At 58.9% G+C, this 14,690-nt stretch overlaps 1 protein-coding gene across 5 annotated transcripts in view; it reads left to right on the top strand.

The window, feature by feature from the left end:
- The window catches only part of TRMT44 (tRNA methyltransferase 44 homolog), a 34,401-nt gene extending 22,116 nt beyond the window's left edge, over window positions 1-12,285 (top strand). For 4 of the 5 annotated variants that reach the window (XM_036085681.2, XM_078068331.1, XM_078068329.1 and 1 more), the window contains 4 exons: window positions 623-806; window positions 2,852-3,260; window positions 5,451-5,567; window positions 11,319-12,285. In XM_036085681.2, the coding sequence (XP_035941574.2) occupies window positions 623-806; window positions 2,852-3,260; window positions 5,451-5,567; window positions 11,319-11,551 (943 nt within the window). In that variant the 3' untranslated portion in view covers window positions 11,552-12,285. Of the gene's footprint in view, window positions 1-622; window positions 807-1,050; window positions 1,260-2,851; window positions 3,261-5,450; window positions 5,568-11,318 lie in introns of those variants that run through there. The other variant, XM_036085685.2, reaches the window with a different exon arrangement.
- The last annotated feature ends 2,405 nt before the right edge of the window (window positions 12,286-14,690 follow it).

Below are 14,690 nucleotides of genomic sequence, written 5' to 3'. Positions count from 1 at the left end.
TCTTCTATCGAACGGTGCTGGTGAAAGCTGATGACTTCTGCGGTGTTTATAGCCAGTGTTGAGAGACGGGTCATGTTGTGGAAGCTTTTTTCTGACAACAAGGGTCGGTCTTCAAAGGAAAATCTGTGGACATAGTGACACGCAGCAATATTTAGTTCTCAGCCCAGGGGCTGTACGCGGGGTGGCAGCGCTCCTAGGTCAGGGGGAGACACGCGAAGGTGCAGGTGACGTCGCTGCCCCGAAGGTTTTGTGGCTGTGGCTCCCCATCCAGGGTCCTAGCTCTCGGAGGATAACGTCGGTCAAGGAGCACGTCTTAGTCTTTGCATGTCGCCTCCGAGGTCCCTCCCTCCCAGCCGGAGCCTCAGGCGCTTCGGGAAGTCTTACGTTTCAGTTGACGAGAACAACTGCAATGGGGAAAGTTTTTATAAAGGTAATTAGATTCATGTTTTACGGGGAAGGTATGCCATGCTTACTGTTTCTAGAAATTGAATTAGGGAGAGCTGTTACTCATCTTCTCATCAGAAAACATGAGCAGCCACCAGCACACGTATGTATGTTACCCCGATGCACGATGTGGCTTTCCGCTGAATTTCCCTTTGTTTCTCGTGGATTGATTTTGAAGGTCCTCCTACCGCTGCCGTTTCTTTGTCCTTCCCTGCTGCTTCTTTGACTTCACTGGGAAATACTCCCGGAGGCAGAGCCGGAAGACTCAGTACCGAGAGTACCTTGATTTCATCATGGAAGTGGGGCTGGCCTGCGGGTTTCACGTCGAGGAGGACTGCCTGCGCATTCCCTCAACCAAAAGGGTACGTCCTGGTCGCCGGGGGCTCACCGTCCTTGGTGAGGTGCTGGCGTCTGGATGGGGGGCTGAGGGCTGTGTCACAGAACCACAGGGGACACTGGTGTTCAACACTGGGTGCGATCCGGGAGCTGCCTGTGCTGATCTCAGCGTCTCGGCCATGGGTGGTGTTCGGAGGGCTCGTTTTGCCCCCACGGCCCCTCCCGTGGCGGCTTTCCAGGACCCTCGCCGCGTCTTCATTTTCTTCCCAGAAACTGCGCGTGGCCCTCGGGGACCTGTCCGGAGTGGGCGTCAGTCTGACTTGTGTAGCAGTGGCCCGAGTATTGTCTGAGGTTTCCTGCTCTGAGTTCCGACTCCTCGGGTTCCCCAGTGATTGGCCGAAATTGAAGTTTGGTTCAGAAGTTCAGAATGATTCCCATTTTCTCCTTACATGCTTCATTAATTCAGATTTACCTGAAAGGTAATTTGCCCAGACAGACCTTTACCCTTTCCCAGTCTGTGAAAACAGCAAGTGGCCCTCTGTGACCCTGCCAGATGGTCAGGGCGGACTCGGCCATGTTCCTGCTCCCCCTCTGAGCCATCAGTTTGTCATAATCTCTGATAGCTTCCTTTTATCAGACTCCATGGCCATCAGTGTGCTTTTTTTGACCAGCAAAACACAAAAACCCATCATATCCAAATTATAAGCTTGATTGCTTGACGTGGCAAAAAGGATTCAAGACAGGTGTGAGGTGAGCTCTTCGCTCTGCCACCTGCTAGCCGTGAACTCCTGGGCACATTGCAAACCGTGCCTGTGTCCTCGTGTGCCCAGCGGGGAGGAGATAACGCTCAGTGGTGGCGGTGAGTGCGGCCCACTTGGCCTCAGGTACGTCATTGCTGCCCATGCGGTCACTGCTCAGGTCACTCTGAAAGCTTCCTTTAGGACCCCGCTTTGGAGCCATGGTGTCCTCGTAAATGCCCTCACGTCGGCGAGTCACTCCACTGAAGCTGGAATTGAGTCTGGGAACCGCTGGAATTTGGGTCATGTGGGTACAAGGATCCCACAGTTCGGGTTTTTGCACTTGTCTTTCCATTGTCTTGCTGGAGGCCAAGTACCAGTCCTTAATCTCAGTCTCAGCTTTCTTTTTAAAAAAAAAAATTTTTTTTAGAAGATTTTATTTATTCATTCAAGACACAGAGATACAGAGAGAGAGAGAGAGAGAGCACGAGCAGGAGGAGAGGCAGAGGGAGAAGCAGGCTCCCCGCCGAGCCAGGAGCCAGATGTGGGGCTCGATCCCAGGACCCTGGGATCATGACCTGAGCCGAAAGCAGACGCTTAACGACTGAGCCACCCAGGCGCCCTGAGTCTCAGCTTTCTTGTAATTCAGTGGTTTGGGGGGCAAATGCAAGAGCAGGTGGCCACACATAGCGGCTCTTCAGTGAGGGCTGATGACGCCCCGCTGCTTGTTGCCACGCGGAGACGTTACGTCACCTGCCCAGGATCACGCTGGGGCGTAGTGAGGGGTGCCTCTGATGTGATTAGAGCCGCTTTCTTTCAGTGCCTGTAGCCTGGCTTTGTAGCTCCCGCCTGGGGAGGAAGTCCAGAGACGCTGTGCTCAGGCTGGTGTCGCTGGACCAGCCTCGCTCGCCCCGGGGACGCCTGTGCAGCATCCTTCATCTGGATGTAGTGAGGAGAGAGCATGGAATGAGCATCAGCGCCGCATCAGGTCCAGAGAAGGACGGCTCATTTTGAGAGCTCTAGCTTACCATCAGTGTCTGCACTTGGGGGTCGCACAAAGGCTCCCTCGAGTGAGTGTTCAGAGCGGCCCGGCCGTAAGCTCAGTAGGTGTGGACTCAAGATTTATATGCGTGTGTTAGGGCTATCAAAGTCCGAGCCTTGAGATTCTTCATGGGCTTTTGCTCTTGGTTTATTTTGGACATTTTTAGAATAAGCATTTCTTTCATGATAAATGTCTAAAACTTTAATTTGTATTGCAGAACAAGAGAATTGAATGGAAACCATGGACATACTCTAGGAGTCTGGTAAAATACCCTGCTGTTTTTCACATGCAGGTTTGTCTCATTGGGAAATCCAGAACATACTCACCTGCTGGAGAAGTTTCCATGGATGAGCAGAGAACCCAGTACATTAACAGCAGGCGGGGCCGCCCCATGAGCCCACCTGGCGAGGCGCCTGCCCCTCCTCCACCCCGGGCCGCTGTGGGACGCGCAGGTCACCCCGACGGGCCCCAGGCCCCGGACGCCGAGGCTGCCGAGGGAGGGGCAGAGGCCCGAGCCGACCAACTCTGGCTGTCTGGATTTCAGCCTAGAGAAAAAGCTGAGCGCGTGAGGAATTGTGCCACCCTCCCTCGAGATTTTATTGACCAAGTGGTTTTGCAAGTGGCACATTTGCTGTTGGATGGAGAGCAGTTAAACACAGGAAGTGCTCCAAGCAGCAGCTCGAAGGCCTGGAACCGAGGAGGTAGGCCCCCAGCCCCCGGCCCCCAGCCCCCAGCAGCTGCGTGCCTGCTGGCTTTCAGGCAGCGGCTCGGCTCTCCTTTAGGACCAACTTAAAATTGTGTGGTTGTTTTTAATTACGTGTGTTTTAAAGAGACATCGATGATGAACAGGGCACTCTACACTCATTGTTTGAAGCTTTCCTACAGTTCCCATTAATGTGCAGGACTCGGTTCCCTCAGAGCAAGGCACTGAGGGCAGAGGGGTAATTAACCTTTACAGAATTGTCCAGGCTTCAGGGTGTGGAGCCCTTTACTTTCAATTTATAGGAGTTATCCAAACCAAAAACAGAGTCCTGAATGCCAGGAAAGTGCGCTGCCTTCTTGACAATAAGGTAACGTTTCGGAGACGTAGTCTGATAACGTGATTCTCTTTGAAATCCCCAAAGTGCAAAACTCAGACATGATGAAAGGGAGAAAATCGTATCTGATTATTCTCATAGGATGAGTAACGTGCTGAAATCAGTGGCATTCAAGAGAGATAGGGACCAAAGTGTGAGCTTCTGCTGTTTTTGTAGAGTGAGTGTTTGGAGTCCTAGGCGGCTGGCTGGTCCAAGCTGGTTTCTTTCCTGCCTGGCGGCGCCAGAGGGCGCTGTGGAGCTGGCTGGGTCTGGCAGCGCCAGAGACTTGCCTGAGTGTTTGGGGTCATTGGAGGACCTGGGGAGCCCTCCCTCACGCTGTCAGGGGCTGCTGCCTGGCTGGCCCGTGAGTGGGGGCCCCGGGAGGAGGCGGCAAGCCTGGCCTCCCCGACCCGTGATGTCCTGCTCTGAGCCTGCACGCTCTCGTGTACTTGCCACGGGGCAGGGCCGTGGAGCATCTCCGCTTCTCTGCGCATCACTGACCCTGGTGGTGTCTAATCGGGAGGGCCTTCTAGGGATGTGGTGGCAGCCCCGGCCAGAGCCCCCCCACTGCAGGTGGCTGAGCATCGGTGTAATTGGGCGCCAGCCTGGGGCGCCATGGACTGATCTGCGGGTCGGCACCCCACTTTCTGGTGTGCCCTGCTGAGGCGGGGCCTGAGTGAAGAGGAAGGCAAGCTGGGTGGGGGGCTTCCATGGGGACCTCTAAGCGCAGGGAGTCCGCAGCAGGCGGGCAGGCGCCTCAGAGACATTTGGGTGAGTCTGAAAATGTGGAGTTTGACCTTCAGACCCCGGGAATGACTGAGCTTAGGAGGTGCTTGCTGTGCCTGGGACAGAACTCTGGCCGTAGCAGACTGGGTCTTCCAGGCTCAGACGTAGATAGCAGGTGGCTCTGAGTCTCGGGTCTCGGGCCTGCCCGCCCCGCGGAAACACCTGCAGAGCTGGCCGTCCTCCCTGCAGGGGTCTCTGTCTGGGGCTGGCCTGAGGAGCTCCAGTGGGGTGGGACTGCGCCCCTGGCCTCTCAGCCCACAGGTTCCTGCCCGCAGGTCGTCTTCCCACCTTTTGGTTGCTGGAATTTAGTGACCCCTCCGCAGCCTGCCCGTGTGATGTACGAGCGCGTCTGTCCCCAGGCCCTAAGTGATCTTTGTAAGGGAGCACAGGCAGGAGGAGGTGGTCCCTGCCCTCACGACTGGGTTGGGACACGCACACGGCAGAGGACAAGCAACCGGGAGGTGGCCGTGTGGAGCTGTGCATGTGCGCGCCAGCGTCGGGCGCTTGTGCGGGACCAGATCCAGGAGGGGCAGGGAAGGCCGCCTGGGCTGGTTTCAGCCTTCTCCTTAGACGTCCTGCTTGCTCTTGGAACGAGTTTGAGGCAGCTGAGAGGTGCATCTTGAAGGCCGGCCGGGCTTTGGTAGATGGAATCCCAGCCACAGAGTGGCCGCTCCCCTGGGCGTCCAGGGCTGGGCCACACGCCAGCACTGCTTTTCTGTGTCTGGGAGGCAGGGCTGTCTCCGCTGGCCTGCAGAGTTGTTGGGTGGGCGTGGGTGAGACCCCAGCTGCAGGGCCTGGCAGGTGGGAAGTCCCTGGCATCCCAGGTGGTGGCAGCCTGGCCCGTGTCATTCCAGCTCCGTGTTGTGTGGTGTGGACTCAGAGCAAAGGTAAATCTCACGGCCCCTCCTGACGTGCGTGAGGGGCTGGAACTGATGCAGCTAGAACCGTCGTGCCAGGGCGGTGAGCCTGCCTGGTTAACGGTCTCCAGCGGCCTTTATATTGTTGTTGGGGAAACCCGATTTTCCACAGGAAGCCTCTCCTTGGCGGAAGTAGCCCGTAAGCTGGACAGGGGGACGCTGCAGAGGTTGAAGCGGGAATGTGGAGGCCTGCAGACGCTGCTCAGAAACAACCATCAGGTGTTTGAAGGTAAGGGTTTTGAGCCTTGAAACGCGATCGTTTCTCAGGTGTGGGTGACACGCTCCACCTTTCCCGAGTCAGAATGTTCTTCCCCACAGATTCTGCCATCCCTGCCCCCGCTTTTTCTATTAAGGTTTCCTTTATTTTTTTAAAAAATTTTTTGGGCGCCTGGGTGGCTCAGTCGTTAAGTGTCTGCCTTCAGTTCAGGTCATGATCCCAGGGTCCTGGGATCGGGTCCCGCATCGGGCTCTCTGCTCAGCGGGGAGCCTGCTTCTCCCTCTCCCCCTCTGCCTGCTTGTGTTAACTCTCTCACTGTCTCTCTCTGTCAAATAAATAAATAAAATCTTTAAAAAAAAAAAAAATTTTTTTTAAATTTATCTATTTTAGAGAGAGTGCATGTGTGCACACAAGTGATCAGAGGGGAGGGGCAGAGAGAGAGAATCTCCAGCAGGCCCCTGGCCTCCCAGCCCGATCCCAGGACCCTGAGATCATGACCTGAGCTGAAACCAAGAGTCAGATGCTCAACCGACCGAGCACCCAGGCGCCCCTGAGTAAAGTTTGCTTTAGAGATTTGGACTCCTAGGAAAGTGGGAGAGAGAGGATAGAGTCCCCCTGCCCATGCCCAGCTTCTGCCCTCTGAGCGTCTTCTACCAGGAGGGGACATTGGCCACACCTCTTCTCTGATTTTCTCCAGTCCAGCCCCCGCAGGCACGGTGCCCTCCGGGCCTAGCCTTACCCCTGTCCAGGATGTGCTCACGCCTCACACGGAAGAGCAGGTTTGAAAGCCTGCTGGTGGGGGGTCACTGGACGACTTTGTGGGTGGAGGATTGTTATTTGCGTTGGCTCTTGGCTGCCTGCAGACTGGAAGCATCCCGAGCTCCCAGCTGGGCCCTGGGCGGTTAGAGGAGGAAGCCCCGATGCCTCTCCACTCCCCTGACCTGCGTGCCTGCCCCCGGGCCCTTGGGAGAGAGGCTCTCATTCCCCTTCTGCCCCGCGCTCCAGGCTCCTGGGACGGCCAGGAGGTAGAGGGACCCGGGAACCTGTGCCCTTTCACTTGGTCTGCCCCTGGCCTCCCGGAGCGTCCGGGCTGGCGGGGAGGGGGACGCGGAACAAGTGCTCACATGGGGACCTGGGGTGGAAAGAAGTTCCCTTATTTAGGGTGTTCAGGCATACACCCATCATCCAGATGGTCGATCCTTTGTCCTGTTTTCTTCTTGAAGCTCTTTTACCTGTTTTCTTTGTGGAATTATCTTAGAGCGAATCCCAGCCTGCCTGCTCTGTCACCCCTGAGCACGGCAGTGAGGGGCATCTGGTGTCACCGAAGCGCCATAGGCACGTTTCTGCCGGAGTCGCGATGTGCCGGAAGGGGGCAGGAGGGCCGTGCTGGGGACATGACATCTGGGCTGGGACTCGGTAAAGAGGAAAAGGAACCGCGTTCGTGTAGGGTCTGAGCTGGGGAGGAGCAGGATTGGGGTGTGATGAGTGGGGGCGGCCTGCAGCCCCCAGTGGCCGTGAGGAGGTTTTGGGCCTCTGTGATGGGGGAGCGGTGCCACCCGTGTGATTGATCCCAGTCCACGTCCGGAGTCACCGTCTGTGCGCCTGTTCTCTGCCATGTCAGGGGGCTTCGAGGGTCAAGTGCAGGGCCCAGTTCAAGTCCCCCCACAGCACAGCGTCTGGCTCCTTTGACTTCATATGAGGAAGCACGTTTTATTCTGTTCCGCTGTGAGGCGTGCCGTGGGCTAGTGCCGGGTACCACTTCTTTCTGGGAGGCGGGGGCAGGGCGGGGGCAGGGCGGGTGCAGGGCGTGCACACGGTAGGGTCTGAGTGATGGCGCACGAAGATGTGCTGAGAGCGTGGGTGGAGAAGACCAGGCCGGCAGGGCCTGGCCATGTGCCCCTGGGGCCACCCTGCAGCTGCTGGGCCGGGTTCCCGTGAGGGCATGCTGCCCGCTGGCCTCGTCCCCGCCCTCACCCCACCCGCTCCTGCCAGGCTTATGCCCCAGGTTCCCCCACGTGGCCCCCTGGCTTGTGTTCCACTCACCGTGCTCTTTCCTCTGCTGCAAGGCTGCCTGCTGGCTCCCTGCCCCCGTCCCCGTGTCCTGGCCCTTCTGGTACTGTCGTCATAGTGCTAGACCCCAGCCTGGACACCTTTTCTACACTGCTTCCCAACCGGTCCTGCCTCTCTGGGCCCCCAGGGTCTGCGTTGCTTCTGTCCCTCGGCCTCCTGCATTTGGTCACATCGCTGCCCCAGCTCGACTGTGCGCTCCCTGTGGGTGGGGCCGGGCCTTGCTCTGCAGCCCGAGGGGCGGCCCGGAGCCCGTGTTGCAGCATGAAGACGGAGCAGCCCGGTGAGGAAGACACACTTCCCTGAGCCCTCCTCCTAGGGAGATGATGAGTGGGGGGAGACCACTGAGTCCCCGAGTCCCCAGTCTGTAAGGTGCCACCTGTGAGCAGAGCCCAATGCAGGAGGAGGGGGAGGCCCACAGGCCTCGCCTAGGGATGCGGGCAGTTAGCTGAGCCCCAGGATTTGGGTCAGTCCCCCACCCCCACCCTTGTGCAGCTGCTGAGAAGGGTGGTTGGACAGTGACTCAGGGCCGGTGGCCACGGCTGATGGAAGCACATCTGTCCACTCCCGGCCTGTAAAGCTAAGGGAGCTGGGCACTGTCACCTTCTCTTTCTTGCCCGTGTGTGCACGTGACACAGGAGAGCTCAGGTGAGCGTGGCCCGCATGTGTGCACGGGAGAGCTCTCGGGTATGCTTGGGTGTGCGTGGCCCCCCACGCGTGCATGGGAGAACCTGGGTGCGTGCGGCCCCCACGCATGCGCGGGAGAGCTCGGGTGCTCAGGCTTACAGTGCCTTTGGGTGGCCCAGGTGCCCTGGTGGAGCTAGACTTTGTTTTCGTTTAAACCTGGCTTTGCTCGGGGAAATGCTTGGGATGGCACTGAGCCCTGTAAGCAGAACTGGAGTGTCCACGGTTGGGGTGGCTGCGGAGGCTGGGGCGTGGGTGGGCAGGCCCCCCGCTGGGGAGTGGAGCCGCCAGGAGGAGGGCGGCCTTCCTGAACCCGCCGTTCCTGCTCCAGCCGAGCTCTGGCACAGCGGCCTGGGATCTGCTCTCCGTTTCACAAGGCCTTTGTCCCTGAAAACACTCACTGCAACCCAGAAGGGCTGCTCTTCTGTTTTTCCCAGCATGGCTTTTTGTTTGACTTCAAGAAATCGTAGCGCTTTTTTTTTTCCACCATAAATATGCATGTATGTGATTGCTTTTCTATGCAGTTCACATGGGGGGGGCACATTTATTTTTGGAAAACACTTCTGGGTAGGCGGCTTGGGGACTGAGCTCTGAGTAAACATTTTGCTCACAGTCATGCAAAAACTATTCACCGAGGCTGCTCTTATCTCCGAGGGTGTTTTATTTTTTTTTTTAATTTTTTTTTTGTTTGTTTTATTTATTTATTCATGAGAGTCAGAGAGAGAGATAGAGAGAGGCAGAGGGAGAAGCAGCCTCCCCGCCGAGCAGGGAGCCCGATGCGGGACTCGATCCCAGGACCCTGGGATCGTGACCTGAGCCGAAGGCAGACGCTCAACCATCTGAGCCACCCAGGCGCCCCTCCGAGGGTGTTTTAAATGAGAGTGGCTAGTTTGTGGTCGTGTTTACAGGGCCGAGGAGGTAAGATTGATTTTGGATGCCCTCAGTTCCGCCAGCGCTGAGCACCTTGGGAGGCACAGGTGGTGCCCGGGTGGGCGCGTGCTACCGTCTGGGGCGGTGGGGGGTGGGGCGTGGTGGGCGCGGCCCTGGCCGCATGGTCCCTGGCCGTGGTGAACGTGTGGCTGCCACTGGCAGCTGGGGACTTGCCCAAAGTCTCTCCTAAATGGAGAGACCCCAGGCCACGTCTGGTCAGAACCTGAGCACGGGGCACTGTTCCGGTAAATTGTCCGTAGTGACTTTCTGGAACAGCCTGCAGCTGGTTCCTCAGAGCGCTTTGGCTGTGGTGACATCTGCTGTCAGGAGCAGGTGGGGACGGACCAGCAGGTTCTGTGTGCTGCGGTCGGCGACTCCGAGGGAGTGCGTACTTTGGGAGGAAACGGAAATGTCAAATCAGGAACCTGATAGAACGTACTGTGTTCCTGTGATTCCGTTTTAGAATCTGGAGTCTGTTTCCGCCTGGGGAGAGTCCCCTGGTGCTCTGACCCGTGAGCCGGCTGTAGTGGGTACAGCTGCCCGGCCCAGGCCTACCCAGCACTGGGGCTGGGGGTGTCAGGAGGGGCACGGCAGAGAGCTGCCCTGGGATGTGCACGTGCACGGGAGCGTGTCACGGTCTCTGCCAGGGCCGGTCCTCTGTCATTGGTGCCCAGGCCCCCTTTCCCCTGACCCTGAACGTGGCGAGGTGCCCTTTTAACTCACAAGACGGCCTGGTATGGGCCAGCCAGTCCTCAGGGGAGGGGCCCCCTGTGGAGGCTTTGGCCCCCCCACCTTGCCCTCTCCCCAGGTTTCTCTTGAACACGTCCAGGCCTCTGGGCTAGGCCAAGGGCTCCTTGCATTTTCAGGGTGCACACCCCAGGCACCTGGTGGGAGTGTTGCCTTGGGGCTCCTTCGGGACACACTTCAGGGCTTTCACACCGAGGAAGCTAGGCGTCAGCCTTGTGGGGAGCAGTGTGGGAGGCCGGCTCCGAAGAGGAAACAGCTGTGCCAGGCCCTGAGTAGGTGCTTCTTGACTGCCCGTGACAGAGCCTTCCATTGTGGCCCTCCGTGCATGGGGCGCCTCTCTGCAGCTCCTTTCTCTGGTTTAAGGGAAAATGTTTAATAAATGGCAGTCTGCAGAGACAGTTTTGTTATTGCAACACAAGGCCATTTGAAAGCAAACTCTAAGCTTTAATTCGTGCTTTCAAGTTCTTGTTAGAAGTTGGAGAGCCAGATTTATTCACTAAGCTTCCTTTATTTCTCCCCGAGCCTGTCTGTCGCCAGGTGATTTTATAGCTTCCAGGGAAAACCAGGATGCATTTGGCTGCTTTGGCCACGTTTCCTTGGAGTTGCTGGCTTCTGGGGGTCAAATGGCCAGGTGAACGCCTGGGGGGAGTCTCAGCCCGAATGGGGCGACTGGCTCAGGAGGCAGCTGGGTGGGGGGCCCGGGCAGCTGCTGGGGCCATACCCCCCAGTCCCCGTGTCCTGCGGCAGCCCCCACCCTGCTGATTGGCTGCTGTACTCCTCCTCACTGTTTGCATTTTGGGACTCTGGCTGTGAGGGATGCCAGTAAACCCTCATCTTCGCCTGCCTAGAAAGGAGCTTTGCTTGTTTTTCTTTGATGCGGAGGTGAGGTTCTCCAGGACAGATGCCACCGCAGCTTCCCAAGTTGCACCCGAGTCTGGGACCACACGTGGCTCTTACGCCGTGGTCTCCCAGGCCCTTGGCCTCGTTGCCCACAGGCCCATCCTGGTGCGTTCCCAGCCACTTGTCCGTGGTCACAGCCTGGATCTTGTCAGCAGCGGGCCCTCAGCTTCCCTACGGTTTTTCACCCCAGCCCCTGGTGTCCAGCGTGCGCCTCCTGATGGCCCCTGACCCCTGACGCTGGCCCCTCCAGGCTCCCCCAGCCTGCTCCTCGCCTGCTCCCTCGGGCCCTCCCTCCCACCCCCCTGCTTGCCCCGCTGAGCCGAGGCTCTGGGCTTGGACGGCCAGTATCTGGGGGGCTGCCGCCCCAGGCCCTGGTGAGTCGGTGGGCTCGGAGGAGAACACCCAGGCCGTGTCTTCTCTTTGTCCCGAGCACAGTTCTGAATGGGAGCGTTCACATCCGCGACTGGAGAGAAGAGAAGCCGCACAGGCAGCAGTGCCCAGAGGCCAAGCGGAGGCTCTTCTCGGAGGCCTTCAAGACCCGCATCTGCTGGTTCTTCAGTCACCACCCTGACGGTTGTGTTTTGCCTTCAGACGGCTGCCCGTTTGCCCACGGGCCGGCAGAGCTGCGGCCGCCCCAGACCCCCAAGAGGCAGAAGCAGGTTCTGTGAGCTGCTTCTGCCCCGTGAGCCGAGGCCGGGCACAGGGGCCAAGGCGAGAGGAGCTCCTCTGGGGACCACAGACCCTGCAGGTTGGGGTGCCTTCCTCCGGATTCCCCTGGTAACACAGCCCGATAGTTACACCCACACCGGATGCTGCAGAAGCTGACGTCCCTCCCGCCCCTGCCCCGTCGGAGTGCTGGGTCTGTGTTGTAAGCGGGGTCACGCCTGAGCTCAGCATCTCTACTCCGGAAGGAGCACGGGAGCTCTTGCAGCATCTCATCGTGAAGGTGGAGGAAGTGCCTGGACCGTGCGGCCTCCCGGGGGCCTGGCTCTGGCTCGCCTGACTCCCGTGTGAGGGGGGCTCACCCCCAGGAGCGCAGCTGGTCCCGCCAACCCCTGGCTGTACCGGAAACGCAGCTGCTCCGGGTGCTCATCACCACACGGGTGTTTTGTCAAGGCTGTGACACTCACATGTGCAGGTTATTTTTAGTTATCGGGAACAAAACACCCATAATCTCGTCAGCCAGGTCACTCTAGGTGAGGTGAAGAAAAAATCCTAAGTGATACACAACAAGGCCAGAAAATCTAGATATCACAGAAAGCGAAAACCCCCCTCCCGCCCCTCCCTACTAGATCTTCTCCCCAGAAGTGCTGTTAGCAAATCTTTTGATTCTGGAAAAAAAAAATCCTATGTGTTTCTGTTTGAAATTATTTTTCCAGTTTTACATAAAAGGTCACATCGGTGTGCACTGTCCTGCCCTTCATTTTCCGCACAGCGTCCCCTGGTGACTTGCGCGGTGCAGTATTCCGTGGGGTGGGTATTGGTTCACTCGGGGCAACGAGAATGAACTCATCCCTTTCCCTGAGAGGCGCCTCCGCTCGGTGGCACAGGGGAGCTGGCCGGGTGGGGCTGGCCCTCGAGGAAATGAGCCGCCCCACAAAGTCTTGGGATGGATGGTTTGCCCTGAAAAACCCCAAGGCCACGTTCTCAGCCACGGATCTCGGTTGGGGTCAGGAGGGGGTGTTGGATGACCTCAGCTCTCCTGGGTGCCCCTGGGTGACACCTGTCCTCAGGTGGGTGCTGTGCTGCAAGGAGACACATCTTGAAGACTCCCTGCACACCACTCAGAACAGCAGAAATGGCCTAGGGAGGCCGTGTCCCCCGGATCCGACCTCTTGGTTCCAGGTACCACTTCTTAATGGCCACCAGCCCCACTGTGCCCCTGCCCAGAGGTCACGGTCACGTCCGGTGTTACGCTCGCTGTGGCATCTCAGCACGCACGTGTCCACGGGAGTGTGGCCAGAGGGTTGCTGGCCACGGCGACCTGGCTGAGGTCAGAGTGTGCGGGGCTGGGAGTGGGGAAGAGTCCCAGAGGAGAGGGTCCTGGGGGGTGTGCAGAGGAGTGGCCTCCAGCCTCTCCGTCCTCCTCCCCCTGCTCTGTGTCCCTGGCCAGCAGGGGTCCACTCCTGCCTCAGAGATGACCCCCACCCACGTCTCCCCATTAAAGACCTGTCACCCCATCAAAGGGGATTGAAGGTGGCACTGTGCTCCTTGCCTCTCAGCTCCGCTCCTGGGGTGGCTGCCCACTGAGGGTCACTGCCGGGGCAAACCGACCCAGGGCCCCCCAGGAGGACCCCGTGTTGGGGGGACAGCCCAGCCTGGAGAGGCTGAGCGCTCAGTTCTGGCCGGCACCTCCCTGGGGGGGTTTCCAGTGGGCCCTGTTGCCAGGAAGAGGCAGCCACGGGAAACACATTAAAGTCGGGAGAATGGTGGGTTTCCCAGCTCCAGGCTGACCTGTCGCCTGGGCTGTACCGCAGGAAACGGTTTCCATGGCTGTTTGGAGCGACCGGGCGCACCGTCCACACAGCCCTGGGTCCAGCGGGGGAGACAGAACTTCGGCAAGGCCCGGGGTCGGGGGAGGCTGGCTGGCCCGCGGACGCTGCCCTCTTGGTCTCTCAGGTCCTGTTGTGCTTGACGACAGGTATATCCACTGTCGTATTTAAACCCCGCCACCCCGTGGCACGTTGGCGACCTGGTGCCACCGAGCGCAAGCTGTCCCTCAGGCTGGGTGGCTTGCCCATAGTCATGGTTAACAGCTGCTGGGGTCGGGTTCAAACCTGGCTCTGCCTTCCAGGAGGCTCTTCCCCAGCAAGGTCCTTGACTGGAGGGGACACCTGGGGGCCTAACTGGTCTGGCACTGGCGTCCCACCTGCCGGTTAGGGCTCGTGGTGCTGGCCTCCCCTTGTCGGTGCTGAAGCATCCTCTCAACATGCGTTTCCGTCAAGAGCAAGTCAGTAGGATACAAGATGCCGAACAGGTGACGGTTTGGCTGGTGCATGGATGGGGCCGACGGCACAGGAGGGGCCCCGGATGGTCCCAGTTTGGAGATCGCCTCCCTGTAACTCCCTCCAGAATCACAACCGGGCAGAACCGTGTCTCGCCGTTGTGCACGCAGACCACGCGGACCTCCTTGTTCTCGTCCTGCCCTGGGCCGTGGCGGCCGCACCTCAGCATCCTTGTCTGCGAGACATCACGGATGCAGCAGAAGAAACGCGCAGGCGGCGAGGGCTCAGCAGGCCGGGCCCTGGGCTCCCGTGGGGTCAGTCGTGGCAGCGTGCCAAACCCCAGACCTTCGGGCCGTTCATCCTGGCGGCTTCTCTAATGAGGAGCGGAGGGGAACCGCTCGGGACCACAGAGCTGGGAGGTTAGCTGAAACTACACCGTAATCCATCGGCCTTTGTTGCTCCCGGAGGACCTGGCCTCCAGGGCTCCGTGGCTAATTAGCAGTCTAGGGACTTTTAATCAAAGAGACCACAGTGGCCTTTGTGTCAGGGCTCCAGCCCCCTCTCGCGCCATGATTTATCCAGGTGAGAGGCGGCAGAGCATCTGCCCACTTGTGCTATTCTGCTGTCTACCCCCCGAGCCGTCTGCACCATGCAGGGAACGGGAGACTTGGAGGCCAGGATGGCTGGTGCTGCTGGATGGCTGGGGCACAGTGCGGGTGGAGAAGGAACTGCACCCTCGGTGGGAGCTGACAGCATCTGGGCCAGGTGTTCCACAAACACAGAGCCCCTCTGGTGGGCCACACCCTGATCTGGTGCTGGGAAACGGGGATGGTGCTATCTGGAATGGCCAAGGGGTGCTAGA

The sequence above is a fragment of the Halichoerus grypus genome, chromosome 3, assembly GCF_964656455.1.
Source record: "Halichoerus grypus chromosome 3, mHalGry1.hap1.1, whole genome shotgun sequence".
In the NCBI taxonomy this organism is placed as follows: Eukaryota; Metazoa; Chordata; class Mammalia; order Carnivora; family Phocidae; genus Halichoerus; species Halichoerus grypus.
The sequence above is the reverse complement of the archived record's forward strand: the minus strand, read 5'-3'. Positions and strand labels throughout refer to the sequence as shown.